Source organism: Populus nigra, chromosome 18, assembly GCF_951802175.1.
Source record: "Populus nigra chromosome 18, ddPopNigr1.1, whole genome shotgun sequence".
Classification (NCBI taxonomy): Eukaryota; Viridiplantae; Streptophyta; class Magnoliopsida; order Malpighiales; family Salicaceae; genus Populus; species Populus nigra.
In genome coordinates, this window is record NC_084869.1 from 9,632,177 (window position 1) to 9,646,001 (window position 13,825).

The following is a 13,825-nucleotide window of genomic DNA, read 5'->3' on the forward strand; positions in this document are numbered from 1 at the left end:
ATTGATGGATCATGCTCTTTTAATCCAGAGCTATTATTCATTTTGATTCAAGTTGCTTTTATTAAATTAATTAGACTGTAGAACCACACTAGTAATAGGAACATCCAAAATAAACAAATAAATAAAATAGTTGTACATGGAAGTTATCTGCAGTCAATTATCTATTGTTGTTCTCCTATTAAACGGTGCGAATTAGAAAGTTCCTAAAAGTGCTGATTAAAAGGAGAAATTAATTAGAAGAATTACACATAAATTGCTAAAACTACACCTTTCGATTGATAAATAAATAGATTAAAAAATGTGACGTTAGAATTAATAGATAGGATTAGCCAGTGAAAGGAGATATTACCTTAACTGTGGGTATTGCATTCAGTCATAGCCAATTTTGATGGTTGGGGTATGAGAGGCGTTGGGCCAGCCCTTTCCACCTGCTTTGAGTTGTTCTTCTAAAATTAGGCTGCCTCTGATTCGTAGTTCCTCTAGCGTTGTTGACCGGAAGACGTAATCTGGGAGTGCTTTCAATTTTGGACAAAACCAAAAACGCAAGTAACGAAGAGATGGCATTATTTTATCTCCTTCTCCTCCTTCCCACTTTTCCCAGTTTGTCATATTATAAAAAGAAAAGCCCTTTCAACTTAGGGAATGCAATTATAGTATTTGATGATGTCATGTCTTCAATACTAATGTCGTCGTCGTTGTCAACTTCTAATCCCAAAAATTCATTACCCATCTTTTTCACGCATCCCATGCAATCTACAAATAATTTTTCAAGAGATGGCAACTTCCCCAAAGGAGGCAGATTCTCAATCTTTTCCCAATCCCTGAGTGTAACAACTTTAGTTTATTAATCCAACTAGGAAGCACTGGGAGGACTCCTTAGTAACTATATATCCTCAACAAATCAACGTCTGGAGGTGGTTCTAAGGCTTCAAGGACTTTATCATCGCGAATTATCCTCCTATTTGTCCTCGATCCAAACCATAAATCTAACTCAGTGAGGTATTTCTTACTCTTAAGTTCTGTTTTCTTAACCTCATCTGGATCTTTCACATCTCTCAACCATTTTATACCAAGAGATCCTTGAAGGTGGTTCAAGTTTCTCAAATCCTCGATATTAGACTCTTCACCACTACCACTCACATGGAATTCATCTAATCCCCGAAGAGAACTTAACCCCTTAACTCCCCTTATCTTTACAAACGACGAGTCACTCCAATAAACACGAACACTGAGATATCTTAATTTCACTAGTTTTCCTATGTTATCAGGCAATTTTTCAAGTTTCTCACACAACGAGACATCTAAAGTTAGCATATTATACAACTCACACATCTCTTTAGGTAACTCCCTGAACTCATTCTGAGACAAGTCAACATGCCTCAGGTGTATCAACTTTCCTATGTTGGATGGGACTTCTACTATTCCACATCCTGACAACTTCAATGTTCTTAAACAACTCAAATTAGCGATTAATTTAGGTAAGGCTGCATTCATTAATGAAGGACGACCATCAACAATCAGGCTGCGAAGCTTTTTCAAACTATAGATGGTTGCAGGAAATGAGTCAGTTTCATAATTTTTAAATACTACCTTGAAGTGTCGGGCATCTCTAGAAAAAGAGTCTATCTTTGACTCTGCCGCACCATCGATCTCTACACTAAAACTTTCATTTTTTGTCAAGTTTTGTGCAAAATCATGCACCATGTCATGCATCTTACAAGCATAAATGCTACCATCACCCTTTTCTTTCTTAAAATCTTGAAAGAAAGAGCGTGCAGCTAAAGCTTTGAAGCACTCACGACCCATTACTTCCATCTCTATATTCTGTGTTTCCCGAAGGAAACCTTGTGCCATCCACAGTTTGATCAAAGTATCCCTCCAAAATATGAAGTCTTTTGGAAAGACTGCACAATATGAGAAACACCGTCTCATATCAGAGGGCAAATCATGGTAGCTCAACCATAAAGGTGCTAAGATTTTGCTTTCAACTTCTTCAGTCTCCCAAACATGGTTGTTCAAGACACTTTTCCACTCTTCTATACTACTTTTAAAGCGCAAAAGACTTCCTAGACTCTTTGCAGTAAGAGGTAAGCCTTTACACTTAGCTGCGATTTGTCTACCAATATTTTCTAAATCTCCTCTCTCTCTACTGTTTTTTTCAAGAAATGCTTGCTGACTGAATAGTGACTAGCATTCATCTGTAGAGAGAGGTTCTAGTTCTAAAATGTCAGTAGGTGAGGAGCCCATGCAGTTTGCAACATTCCTATTACGTGTGGTCACCAAAATACTACTTCCAGGCAAACAACCACACATGAGGGAGTTTCTCAGTTGCTCCTACTTTGTGGAATCTTCATTCCACACATCATCTAGGACAAGTAAAAATTTCTTTCTTCTAATTGATTATTGTACATGTTGCACTAAATTCTGCAATTCGTTTAAATTTTGGGCAAACCCCATGAGACCTTCAAGGATTGCCTTGGTAATCCTTATCTCATCAAAGGGATCTGATACACAAACCCATATTCTCTTATCAAAATGGGTCTCCACCTCATGATCATTATAAACTAGTCGAGCAAGGGTTGTCTTTCCTATCCCTCCCATCCCTACTAGAGAGATTGCACGAAGGGCTGGTCCTTGACTACTCTCACTCAACAACATTTTTTTCACCCTCTCTTTATCATTTTCTCGACCTTTAACTTCTGCTGCATATACAATAGAAGTGGTTTTTTGATGTTCAAGCTGTTTAATTCCCCCTTCAGATGATTTGAAGTGGAACCTATCTTTCTCAATCACAACGCCATCTATTCTTTCATTCAGTTCTTTTATCTTATGAGCAATATCACGACGCAAACCAACTTCTCTACAACAAAGGCAAGAGAAGATCATGGAGCATACCTTCCTAGCAGTCTTGCAGGCATGGTCATTTACCTTCATTTGTGATTTCGCAATTGTAGTGCCCCACTCATCCAGAACATCGTCCATGTCATAAGATACACCTTTAAGCTGATCTATCCAACGTTTGATGGAGCCATCCTTCAACTGCCTTTCCTCTGCATCGGCAAGCATAACTTGGATGGCCTGAAAATTACTAGTAAGCTTTCAAACCTCGTTCTTGACACCAACAACGAACCTCACTTCCTGAGCAAATATTAAGCTCAGCTGCTCCAAGACTATGGAAACAAGAGCATCAGCCATATTATCCAAAACTATGGAATGCCTGAGAGAGGATATATAAAACTGAAATAAAAGGATTATAAATTTGGGAATGTGCAATATAGGGAGTAATTGATTGGTTGAGAAAAGTGGAGAAATCAAAAAGGGATGCAAAGGGGAGCTTATGATTTAATGATGCTTCATATGACCTATTACTTGATGTATATATATAGTGCATCGGAAAAGGCCATGGAACCTCTTAAATTCATGTACTGAAGTAAAAGAGCTTTGCCTTCATGATGGTTTTTGGGATACCTGTCTTCCCTAAGAAATGCCCTATATTCTTTCCTTTCGAGTTCTCGGAAAAAATATTCCAAAATTTACAAAGCTAATCATGTTACTTCATAAATCATTCTTTTTTTAATTTGGATGAGAATTCTTTACCCCCCCCCCTCCCCTAGAGTCATTAAGATTGCTTAGGGAAGGTACAATGGCAGAAGAATAGTAGCAAACTTGGCTTGATGTGTCTGCCAAATAGTTGCGGTATAGGGAATTGGCATTTGACAAACAAATTCATATAGGCCTTCTGAAGTTGACCAGCCTGACCATATAGATCAACCATGCAACCATAATGCTCAATAGATGGTTCTATATTGTAAATGCATTTTGTCTTATCAAAATATTGACATCTTTGTTCGACCAATCAAGCATGACTACAAGCATAAAAAAGTGAAATCTGATGGCCAGCTTAAACCATTCAATTTATACATTCTTTCGGGACATTGTAGTTCAAGCAAGAATCTGATGCAAGTGCAGCAACCAAGTACATAAACCAAGGATGGAATCTGATGCAAATGCAAACATGTCCAACCTACAGTTTATTCAAAGGTTTCTGAAACAACGTATCATTTACTAGAATTTCTTTCTTTGAATGGGAACTTATTCCATCAACTTTGTTGTAAGACCCTTGGTGTTGATCAAATTCACTCCCATTTTATTATCATTACTTCTATTTGATCTGATCGATCTCTTGCATGACAAAGATGGCATGTTCTCTTACATTATTGTTGGTCTGTCTATCACGATGAGTGCTGCATTTATAAAATGTAGTTCAGTGTATCAACCTCTTACCTCGGTTGATCTTCTATACTATCACAAAAGTTTTTTGTTAGAAAAACAAAGACAAAAACAAAGATTAGATTATCAGTAATTAACGTATGCAGTCATAGGTAAAGGGCAATTAATTTAACACAAAAAAACAGAAAGTAGATTAAGAATTAGTTGAACTCTAACATTTGATTAGCAATATATATGAAAGATCAGGTCGGGCCATTCGGTTTCTCAATGAGATTCATGCCATTCCAAGATTCAACTATGTAAAAGTTATTTTTCATGTCACAAAATATAAATGCAGCTATTCTTTTGGGTGATTAATGTATGGTTCTTAGCCAGAACTTTCAATAACCTGCCTAGGTTACAGCAGAGAAAGATCACTTAGTATTAGTGTGAGTACGTAGATGCAATTCTTCATATGTAGGTAACAAAAGTAGAAATTTATTGGTGTGCTTTTGTTATTAAGTCTGGACCAAATTAATGTGATCACTCAAGTTCTAAATCCCAGTAGGAAGAATTGAAAGTGACGTGAAAGCCAGCAAACAATTCATCAAAATTAAGAGTTAAGACTTGTAAGTCCTTCAGTATTTTTACCTCATAATGCCAACCTTCTTTAAGAAACTGTGCTGGTGGCGCTACTGTTCGAAAGAAGATTGAGCAAATTGCTAGGAAAAAAAGTGGTACTATTATCAATGATGCAGTTAAGTGGTTTTGGAGGTGGCATGAATGGGAGGATGAAAAGATTTTGTAAGGTTGTGGTAGATAACAAATAAAGCAGTTAAGAGAAATCCTAGACCCAGCACACCTTCCCAAAAACCTATAGGTTCCTGATATTCTTCAATTAAGAAACTTGTTTTATTTAAATAAAAAAAAATCATAATTCCAATCTTCACCATTTCTTTCCGCACAAAGCTGGCAAGGAGAGAACAGGACTAATACAAATAAAGCAATCAGTTAAATCCAATTCTTCCATCAAGTCCAAGCTATATCTACTATAAGGAAGGAAGATGCAAGATCCCGCAGTGAATTGCTGATATATATCAATAGTCTATCAAAATCTTATATTCAAACTTCCACATGTTGACAAGCTCTTAGCATAGCTAACGTGGAAATAGGGGCGGCAACAATTTTGTGACAGAAGTATCAACATGAAGTTCAGAACCCACTCATTCAAGGAGAACCACAAAGTTAAGCTTTGAGCTTTGCCTTGTGATTTCAATATGCTGTCATTATTATTTCTCAAGAGCAAAATTCAAGTGAATAAACTCCTATTTCATATGCAATCAATCAAACTGCAAGCAGGAACCTTCCTAACTCTAGCCTCCACCATTGTTTTCCTTATATCAGCAGCAACACCCCATCTATCCACCCCAGCATGAATGCTAGATAAAGCCACATATTGACCAGAATGTTGTGGCTGCAATTCAAGTAACCTGCTTCCCACTTCATTTCCCAAATCAATAGCTCCATAAATCTTACAAACACCTAAAAGTGCACCAAAAACTGAAGCATATGGCTTGAAAGGCATCCTCCTTATAAATTCACTAGTTTCCCCCAATAACCCTGCCCTTGCCAAAAGATCAACAACACACCCATAATGCTCCATTATTGGCACCAGGCCAAACTCACTAGCCATTGATTGAAACAACTCCAGCCCAATTTTAACACGAATCCCGGGTTTTACGGGTTAACCTGGTTTGAAGGGTTAACCCAATTAATTCAGATTTTTTTTTCTTTTTCTTCATTAGTTTTTTTTCTTCATGTAGGCTTTTTTTTCTTTGTTTTTTCCTTTTAAATTAATCTTTTTTTTTGGTTTAGTAGTTTTTTCTTTTCTTTTTTCTTTTTTCTTTTTTTTTAATTAATTTTTTTAAATTTAGTTTGTTAATATTAATTTTTTTTTTCTCTATTTAGTTATCAAACTTTCAGAAAAAATCTGACGGGTTAACCTGGTTTGACGGATTAACCTAGTTAATTCAGATTTTTTTCTTTTTCTTAATTAGTTTTTTCTCCTATAGGTTTTTCCTTTGTTTTTTTCTTTTTAATTAATCTTTTTCTCATTTAATTTAGTTCATTAATATTATTTTTTTCTATTTAGACATCACACTCTCATGACACGAATCGCAGGTTTGATGGGTTAACCTGATTTGGTGGGTTAACCCAGTTGATTCAGGTTTTTTTCTTTTTCTTCATTAGTTTTTTTCTACCAATTTCATCTTTTAATATTATAATTAACGCACAGTGAAAAGGCCGGGCAATTTTTTTATTTTATTTTGCTTTTTTCTTTGTTTTTTTTAATGAATATTTTTTTTGTTTAATTTGGTTTGTTAATGTGAAAATTTTTTTTATTTAGGTATCAAACTTTCATGATACGGATTCCAAGTCTGACGGGTTAACCCAGATTTTTTTTTAGTTTTTCTTTTTAATTAATTTTTTCGTTTAATTTAGTTTATTAATGTTAAATTTTTTCCTATTTAATTATCAAACTTTCATGACACGGATCCCGGGTTTGACGGGTTAACCCATAAATTTTGTTTTCCTATTTAGTTATCAAACTTTCATAACATGAATCCCAGGTTTGACTGGTTAACATGGTTTGACTGGTTAACCTAGTTTGAAGGGTTAACTCAGTTAATTCAGATTATTTTTTCTATTTCTTCATTAGTTTTTTTCTTCATGTAGGCTTTTTTTTCTTTGTTTTTTTCTTTTAAATTAATATTTTTTTGTTTAGTATTTTTGTTTTTGTTTTTGTTTTTGTTTTTGTTTTTTTGTTTTTTTGCTTTTTGCTTTTTTTTCTTTTTAATTATTTTTTAAAATTTAGTTTGTTAATATTAAGTTTTTTTTATTTAATTATCAAACTTTCATGACACGGATCCCAGGTTTGATAGGTTAACCTAGTTAATTCAGATTTGTTTTCTTTTTCTTCATTAGTTTTTTTCTTCATGTAGGTTTTTTTTCCTTTGTTTTTTTAAATAATCTTTTTTTTGTTTAATTTAGTTCATTAATGTTAATTTTTTTCTATTTAGTTATCATACTCTCATGACACAAATCCCAGATTTGACTGGTTAACCTGATTTGGTGGGTTAACCCAATTGACTCAATTTTTTTTCTTTGTTTTTTTATTAGTTTTTTTCTTCCAATTTCATCTTTAAATATTGTAATTAACTATAATTAAAAGGCATCAACTTTTTTTCTTTTAATTTCATGACACAAATCTCAGGTTTGACAGATTAACCTGATTTGACGAGTTAAACCAGTTGATTCAGATATTTTTTCTTTTTCTTAAGTAGTTTTTTTTCTTTCAATTTCATCTTTTAGTATCGATTTGATTAAGAATTAAACTTTATGATTTATTTTGTTTACTATTCATTAGATTATTGTGATCTCATAAGGGGATTTTACTGTACCCCTCCTTGCAAAGCACTATTCATCAGAATAATGCTTTGCTTTATTGTTTTTTTCTTTTCAATTAATTGTTTTTTAAATGTTATTCTGTAATATTAATTTTTTTCCTTTTTAACTATCACACTTTTATAATACGACTTTACAGCCATACTCATATCCAAAGCTCCGGGTTTGATGTTGCAACCAAACTCACTTAAACTTGGGTCATGCAAGTTTAATATTATTATTAATATTATAAATATAACTTTTGGGTTAGACGTAGCAGACATACACAATGCTCTTAGATATAGCTTTGCAGAAAAACCTAACACTCTTAAATTTTAACTTTTTATGATATTTTTTATACAAAAAAATTAACCCATGGCATAGCACGGGCCACGTTTCTAGTAGAGTGCTAAAACTAATTAGGCAACACTTTTCAATTAATAAATAAATAGATAAAAAAATTGTGATGTCGGGATTAAGAAATAGGATTAGTTAGTAAGAGGAGAACACATTACCTCATCTATGGATATTAAAAAAATATGATGGTTGGGGTATGAGAGGCGTTGGGCCAGCCCTTTCCTCCTACTTTGAATTGTTCTTCTAGAATTGGGCTATCTGTGATTTGCAATTGCTCTAGAGTTGTTGACTTGAGCATGTAATCTGGAAGTGCTTTCAATTTTGAGCAATGCCAAATTTTCAAGGAACGATCATTTTCGGTTCGGTTTAGTTTTTATCAAAAAAAAGTAATCAAATTGAAATTTTAAAAAAAAACTGAAACCAATTCAAACTGACCGGTTTCGGTTCGGTTTTGTTTTTTAGAACAAAAACCAGTTCAAACCGGTTTTACTTTGTTTTTTCCGGTTTGGCTTGGATTTTTTTTCTGGTTTGGTTCGGTTTTGGCTCAGTTTTTTTTTGTTTTTTTTTTATTTGGGTTTGGTTCGGTTTTTCGGTTTAAAGCTTAAAAAACCAAAACCAAACCGGTCGGTTTTTTTAAAATTTTAATTGGTTTAATCAGTCTTTTTTCACTATTCGGTTTTTTCAGTTATTTTTTTTCTAGTTTTCTTGATTTAATCAGTTTTTTGATTTTTTTATCACCATAGTTTGTTTTATTTTCATCCTCTCCTTTATTTTCATTTCCTCCTCTCCTTCCCACTCTTAAAATCTTAATAATCTATAATAATTATGATTGAAATGAAGTGTCCTTTTAAGAACTATTTGAAGATTTTTCTTGTTAAAATATTAAAATGATTATTATAAATTATGGTTTTGATTTTTATGAAAAAAATAGTTGTAATTTTAATTGATTTTTTTATATAAAAATTATCTTGGTTTTTTAAAAATGAGTACATTTCTAATTTTTCATTAAGAAATAAAAATAATAATTAACTAAAAATAAAAAATAATAATTTGTTTTTATCACTAAACACACCCTGATTATGGCAAAGGTCCAGTGCTAATGTTGATTTCTAATAATAATAATAAAAAAAAAAAGAATGGATGGGTTTGTCAGGATTAGATCCTGCAAGTACCAGTGCTCATGTTGCCACGTTCTTAGTTTCTTCATCACTCTTGCAAAGTTGATAGTTTTTTTTATTATTATTATTTAAAAATGAATTTAAATAATATTTTTTTTATTTTTAAAATTTATTTTTAATATTAACATATCAAAATGTATAAAAATATTAAAAAATATTAATTTTAAAAAATAAAAATAAATTATTTTTTAAAATATTTTTTAAATACAAAAACAATCATAGCAGCTTTATCTCTTACAGATCAGAGATGGATGTGAGCTCAGTCAATTCGACATGTCGTTGTTTCATCTTTGCTTCTGTTGGATGGTCTTCTTCATACCTTAAATATCCTATCCATGATAACCTTATCCACTGTTTAAAAACACTGTACTGTCAAATATACCCTTGCCATTGGCCATTGCCGACTATTGGATCAGAATTTATTGCAAAACAAATGGAAAATTGATCAAATGTATTGTCTTTTTTTTTTTCTTTTTCTTATCTAGAATTGTCAAATGTGTACGTACCATAAGAACTTTCTTATTATTTCAATGGAGACATTCAAGAATGCCAAGCCACCTACTATATATCCTAAAGTTCATCAATGATAGGGCAATTGAATCCGACAAGAAGACACTCATTCCCAGGAATCTAAGAAATTTCTTCGCTCCATCGTTTTATAGATAGCATTCTTAACTGTTTTTTTCACGCAACCAACCACTGTGCTTGTCGTTAGCGTTCTTTGAGGTTTCTGTCTATAAATGGCTACAACACACCACTCTGTTTCCCACTGTGGATTTAGGCACTGTGAGAGTTTTGGTGGTTTCTTATTCAACTTCTATTAAAGATCAAAGAAACCCAGAAATGGATGACCGTGATGATTATGATGATGCATATGCAAAGCTTGTAAGGAGAATGAACTCTCCAAGGTATTTCATATCTCTCCCATCTGTTCACTGGTCGGAGAAATTATAGTGTTTTTTTTATTACATGACCCTAGCTTACTATGTGGTTGCAGAGTTGTGATTGAAAATGATGCTTGTGAGCATGCCACAGTCATTCAGGTAAATTACCTTGAACTTTCAAAAATGTGAGAATGTTATCTTTCTTGTTTTTTGTTATCCACTAGTTTCTTATCCATAGTCTTAATTTTTATTTTGTTCTTTGTTTAGGTGGATACTGTCTACAGGCAAGGTACTCTACTTGAAGTTGTTCAAGTTCTCACAGACCTAAACCTTGTAATAACAAAAGCATACATGTCTTCTGATGGAGGGTGGTTCATGAATGGTACAGTTAATTGAAAACTCTTCTCAAATAAATGATACCCTCTTTCTTCCTTCAATTTGACTGTTGAGTTCGATTTTCAGTGTTTCATGTGACTGATGATGATGGAAACAAAATCAGAGATGAAGGCATCCTCAACTGCATAGAGAAGGTATTTAATTTCTCGCTTATTCTCTCTGTTATATGAAAATCCTTTATAACTGTTTTGCTTGCTTTTCAGGCTCTTGAGACTGATGCATATATGGCTAAATCAATGGGGAAGATGCTTCTTTCTAAAGAGCATACTTTAATTGAGCTGACCGGCACGGACCGGCCTGGTTTGCTGTCAGAAGTATGTGCAGTGCTGACTGACCTGAGTTGCAATGTCGTCAATGCGGAGGTTTGGGCACACAATGCTAGAGCAGCAGCAGTCATACACATTACAGACCAGTCAACTGGAACTGCAATTGAAGACCCAAGGCAGCTTTCCCTGATAAAGGAACTTCTTTATAATGTCCTAAAGGGTCTAGGCGATTATAGGACGCCAACAGTGTCCATTTCTTCTCCTGGGGAAATACATATAGGGAGAAGGTTGCACCAGATGATGTTTGCTGCCAGGGATTTTGAAAGGCCTGTCAGTGTGGATGACATTAGGGTGAGGCCATACGTAACAGTATCTGACTGTCCCGATAGAAACTACACTGTTGTTACAGCGAGGTCCGTCGACCGGCCAAAGCTATTGTTCGACACCGTGTGCACTCTAACTGACATGCAATATCTGGTGTTCCATGGCACAGCAGTACTCATTACTGACAGCGACGAAGCTTATCAGGTACTTATAGACATGATCCCTTTCAGTGGAGTTCCTAATTATATATGACCTAAGAAGCACCGTTTTTCATTTGTTCAAAATGCTGAAGACAGTTGATATGATTGCAGGAATACTATATCAGACATGCCGATGGACTCCCTATGAGCTCAGAAGCTGAGCGACAACGTGTCATGGAGTGTATTCAGGCAGCCATTGAAAGGCGAGCATCAGAGGTATAGCTGCACCTCTTTTTGAGATTTATATTTTCGCAGTTCATATAGCACATTTTCACAGGCTGCTCGCCCCTCTTGCAGGGACTACAACTTGAGCTGTTCACAGATGATCATTTTGGACTTCTCTCAGATATTACAAGGATACTTCGTGAGAACGGTTTATGCCCCAAAAGGGCTAAAATTTCGACAAAGAATGGGAAAGCAAGACATAATTTTATTGTCACAGATGTGTCTGGCAACCCTGTTGAACCTAAAACTATCTATTTGATCCGGCAGCAAATGGGACAAACCGTGATACAGGTGAAAGGGAATTTAAGCATGTCTCCGAAATTTCCCCAGGAGACACCAAGAAGTTTCCTTTTTGGGAGCTTTTTCAAATGCCCAAGTTTCCAAAATTCTAGACTCATCAAATCCCTTTCATGATATGCGTTAGCAGACATTGCAAAATCGACAGAACAAGTTGTTCCATTTCAGTGGGACCATAAGTGACTTCAAGCACATGCATACATCAAAATGAACTTCAAAGCTGATTGTTAGTTTACATGGCTTGTGTACAGCTATTGTACAGATTGCATTGGGTTTGTATAGTGATAGAATGATTGTAGAGATGAAGATCATTAATGAAAAGAGGCAAATATGTTTTAGCAATGATTTCTTTTCGCACAGCATTGGCTCAATATTCTTCTACAAACTGTTTCTCTCAAGCTGCACCCAGGATAGTGCTCTGTTGCAGTGATACCATGTTCATGGTATTGAGTAACCTCAATACCATATTGAACAAACTTCCATATCATATCCATTAATTCCTACTTTTAAGCTCCAAAGCAATTTAAAAATAGGATAAAGCAAGGCTCCTGTAGGTGTTAACGAGGAAATTCCCGCAGAGCAACCAACGTTGAAACAATCGACACAAGAAAGGTAAACTGGATTTTTCCAACTAAAACTTGATCACTATACAAGTTAAGAAATCCCTAAACTGTCATGACCTATGTCTGCGAATCTCATGGGACATCACCATGCTTCCTAATTATCCAACATCCCTCAAGAAAAAGGAATCTTGCAATATCAAGATGAAAAAAGTACGAGGCACAAATGATGCACAAGGCGATAACCTGGTAGAACGCAAATGAACTGTTCTAAAACTGAAGTGAACTATTAGCGTTCCAAAAGCCCTTTAGAATTTCATAATGCATACAAAACGAGCAATAAAAACCATATCCAACCTGCACAAAATACTGTCTAAAGATATAAACAGTCGCCTTCCACTACAAACCATTCATGTCAAATTCAACTCTTAATTAGAAGGGTATCAAGACAAGTCCCTCAGTACTCATTAAGTTTAATTACCAACACAGAATTATCGATGGACTGCAAAAATTAATAAATATTTAATTATTTATTGGTAATTTTATTGATAAAAAGCCCAAAATAAAAGATGAGAATCTCTAATTTCATTTGTCAACAGTGTTTTATTCTTCTTGTTTACTTCTTCTCTCTTCCCCCCTTCAATCTTTCTCTCTTCGTCATCTTCCTCTCTTCTCTCTCTGTCAACCTTTTCTCTCTGTCTTCCCTCTCATTCTCTTCACCTCTCACTCCATCCTCAATGCCAGACAAGTCTTCATCCTCCAAGCCTCCGCGCCAAGTAAGCCTCTTGCCCTTCCTTTTTTTTTTTTTTTTTGCCAATGTTTGTTGAGAGAGTCTGGGTACTTGAATGTTGGTTATTTGCTTCTGTTTATTTGAATAATGTTTTTTATGAATAAATTATGTGTTATACTACAGGAAAGTACAGAAATATCCCCATTATAATGAGGTGCTTGAATGGTGATTATTTGCTTCTGTTTATTTGAATATATTTTTTTAATGAATAAATTGTGCTATACTATTAAACTTAGGAAAGAATAGGAATACCCCCTTTATAATTAGGTGATTGATAGCTAAAAAAGTGAAAATTGGTGGATATTGGGTAATTTTAGGTTAGAAAACATGGTTTTTAAAACAATACAGCTAGTTTTAAAGTGTAGGTCACTTAGTTTGTTGGGATGTATATATATAGAGCATAGAATGAGAAAATTATGAGAGCTAATTTTTTAAAAAAAATATTAGTTATATATAAAATCAACTGGTTTGTAGTTTTATTTATTAATGCGTATTTGCATGTAATAAATTTTGGGTAGTCTTTTATATAAGAAAGTTGCTACTGTATTTTTAAAATAGATTATATTGAAAATATTATTACTTGTTCTATGCTTTGATTTGTTTAGATTACGAAGAGAAGGTCATTAGTGAGTAATATGGAGAAGAACACTACTAGTTATTCTAGAAACGCTTTTAATAACCTTGAGTCGTTAGGT

At 34.1% G+C, this 13,825-nt stretch overlaps 3 protein-coding genes across 3 annotated transcripts; 1 reads left to right on the forward strand and 2 right to left on the reverse strand.

The window, feature by feature from the left end:
* Positions 1-876: 876 nt before the first annotated feature.
* LOC133678863 (putative disease resistance protein RGA3) lies at positions 877-1,815 on the reverse strand. Its single transcript, XM_062101371.1, has one exon. It carries the CDS (start codon positions 1,813-1,815, stop codon positions 877-879), a length of 939 nt encoding a protein of 312 aa, XP_061957355.1.
* LOC133677877 (putative disease resistance protein RGA3) lies at positions 1,602-3,329 on the reverse strand. The gene has a single exon (XM_062100011.1). It carries the CDS (start codon positions 3,064-3,066, stop codon positions 2,401-2,403), a length of 666 nt encoding a protein of 221 aa, XP_061955995.1. The 5' UTR covers positions 3,067-3,329; the 3' UTR covers positions 1,602-2,400.
* A 6,306-nt stretch (positions 3,330-9,635) lies between these two features.
* LOC133678108 (ACT domain-containing protein ACR4-like) lies at positions 9,636-12,122 on the forward strand. The gene is made up of 7 exons (XM_062100306.1): positions 9,636-10,096; positions 10,186-10,231; positions 10,340-10,454; positions 10,535-10,602; positions 10,672-11,262; positions 11,370-11,474; positions 11,556-12,122. The coding sequence occupies exons 1-7, from the start codon at positions 10,032-10,034 to the stop codon at positions 11,895-11,897; spliced, it is 1,332 nt and encodes a 443-aa protein (XP_061956290.1). The 5' UTR covers positions 9,636-10,031; the 3' UTR covers positions 11,898-12,122.
* Positions 12,123-13,825: the final 1,703 nt, after the last annotated feature.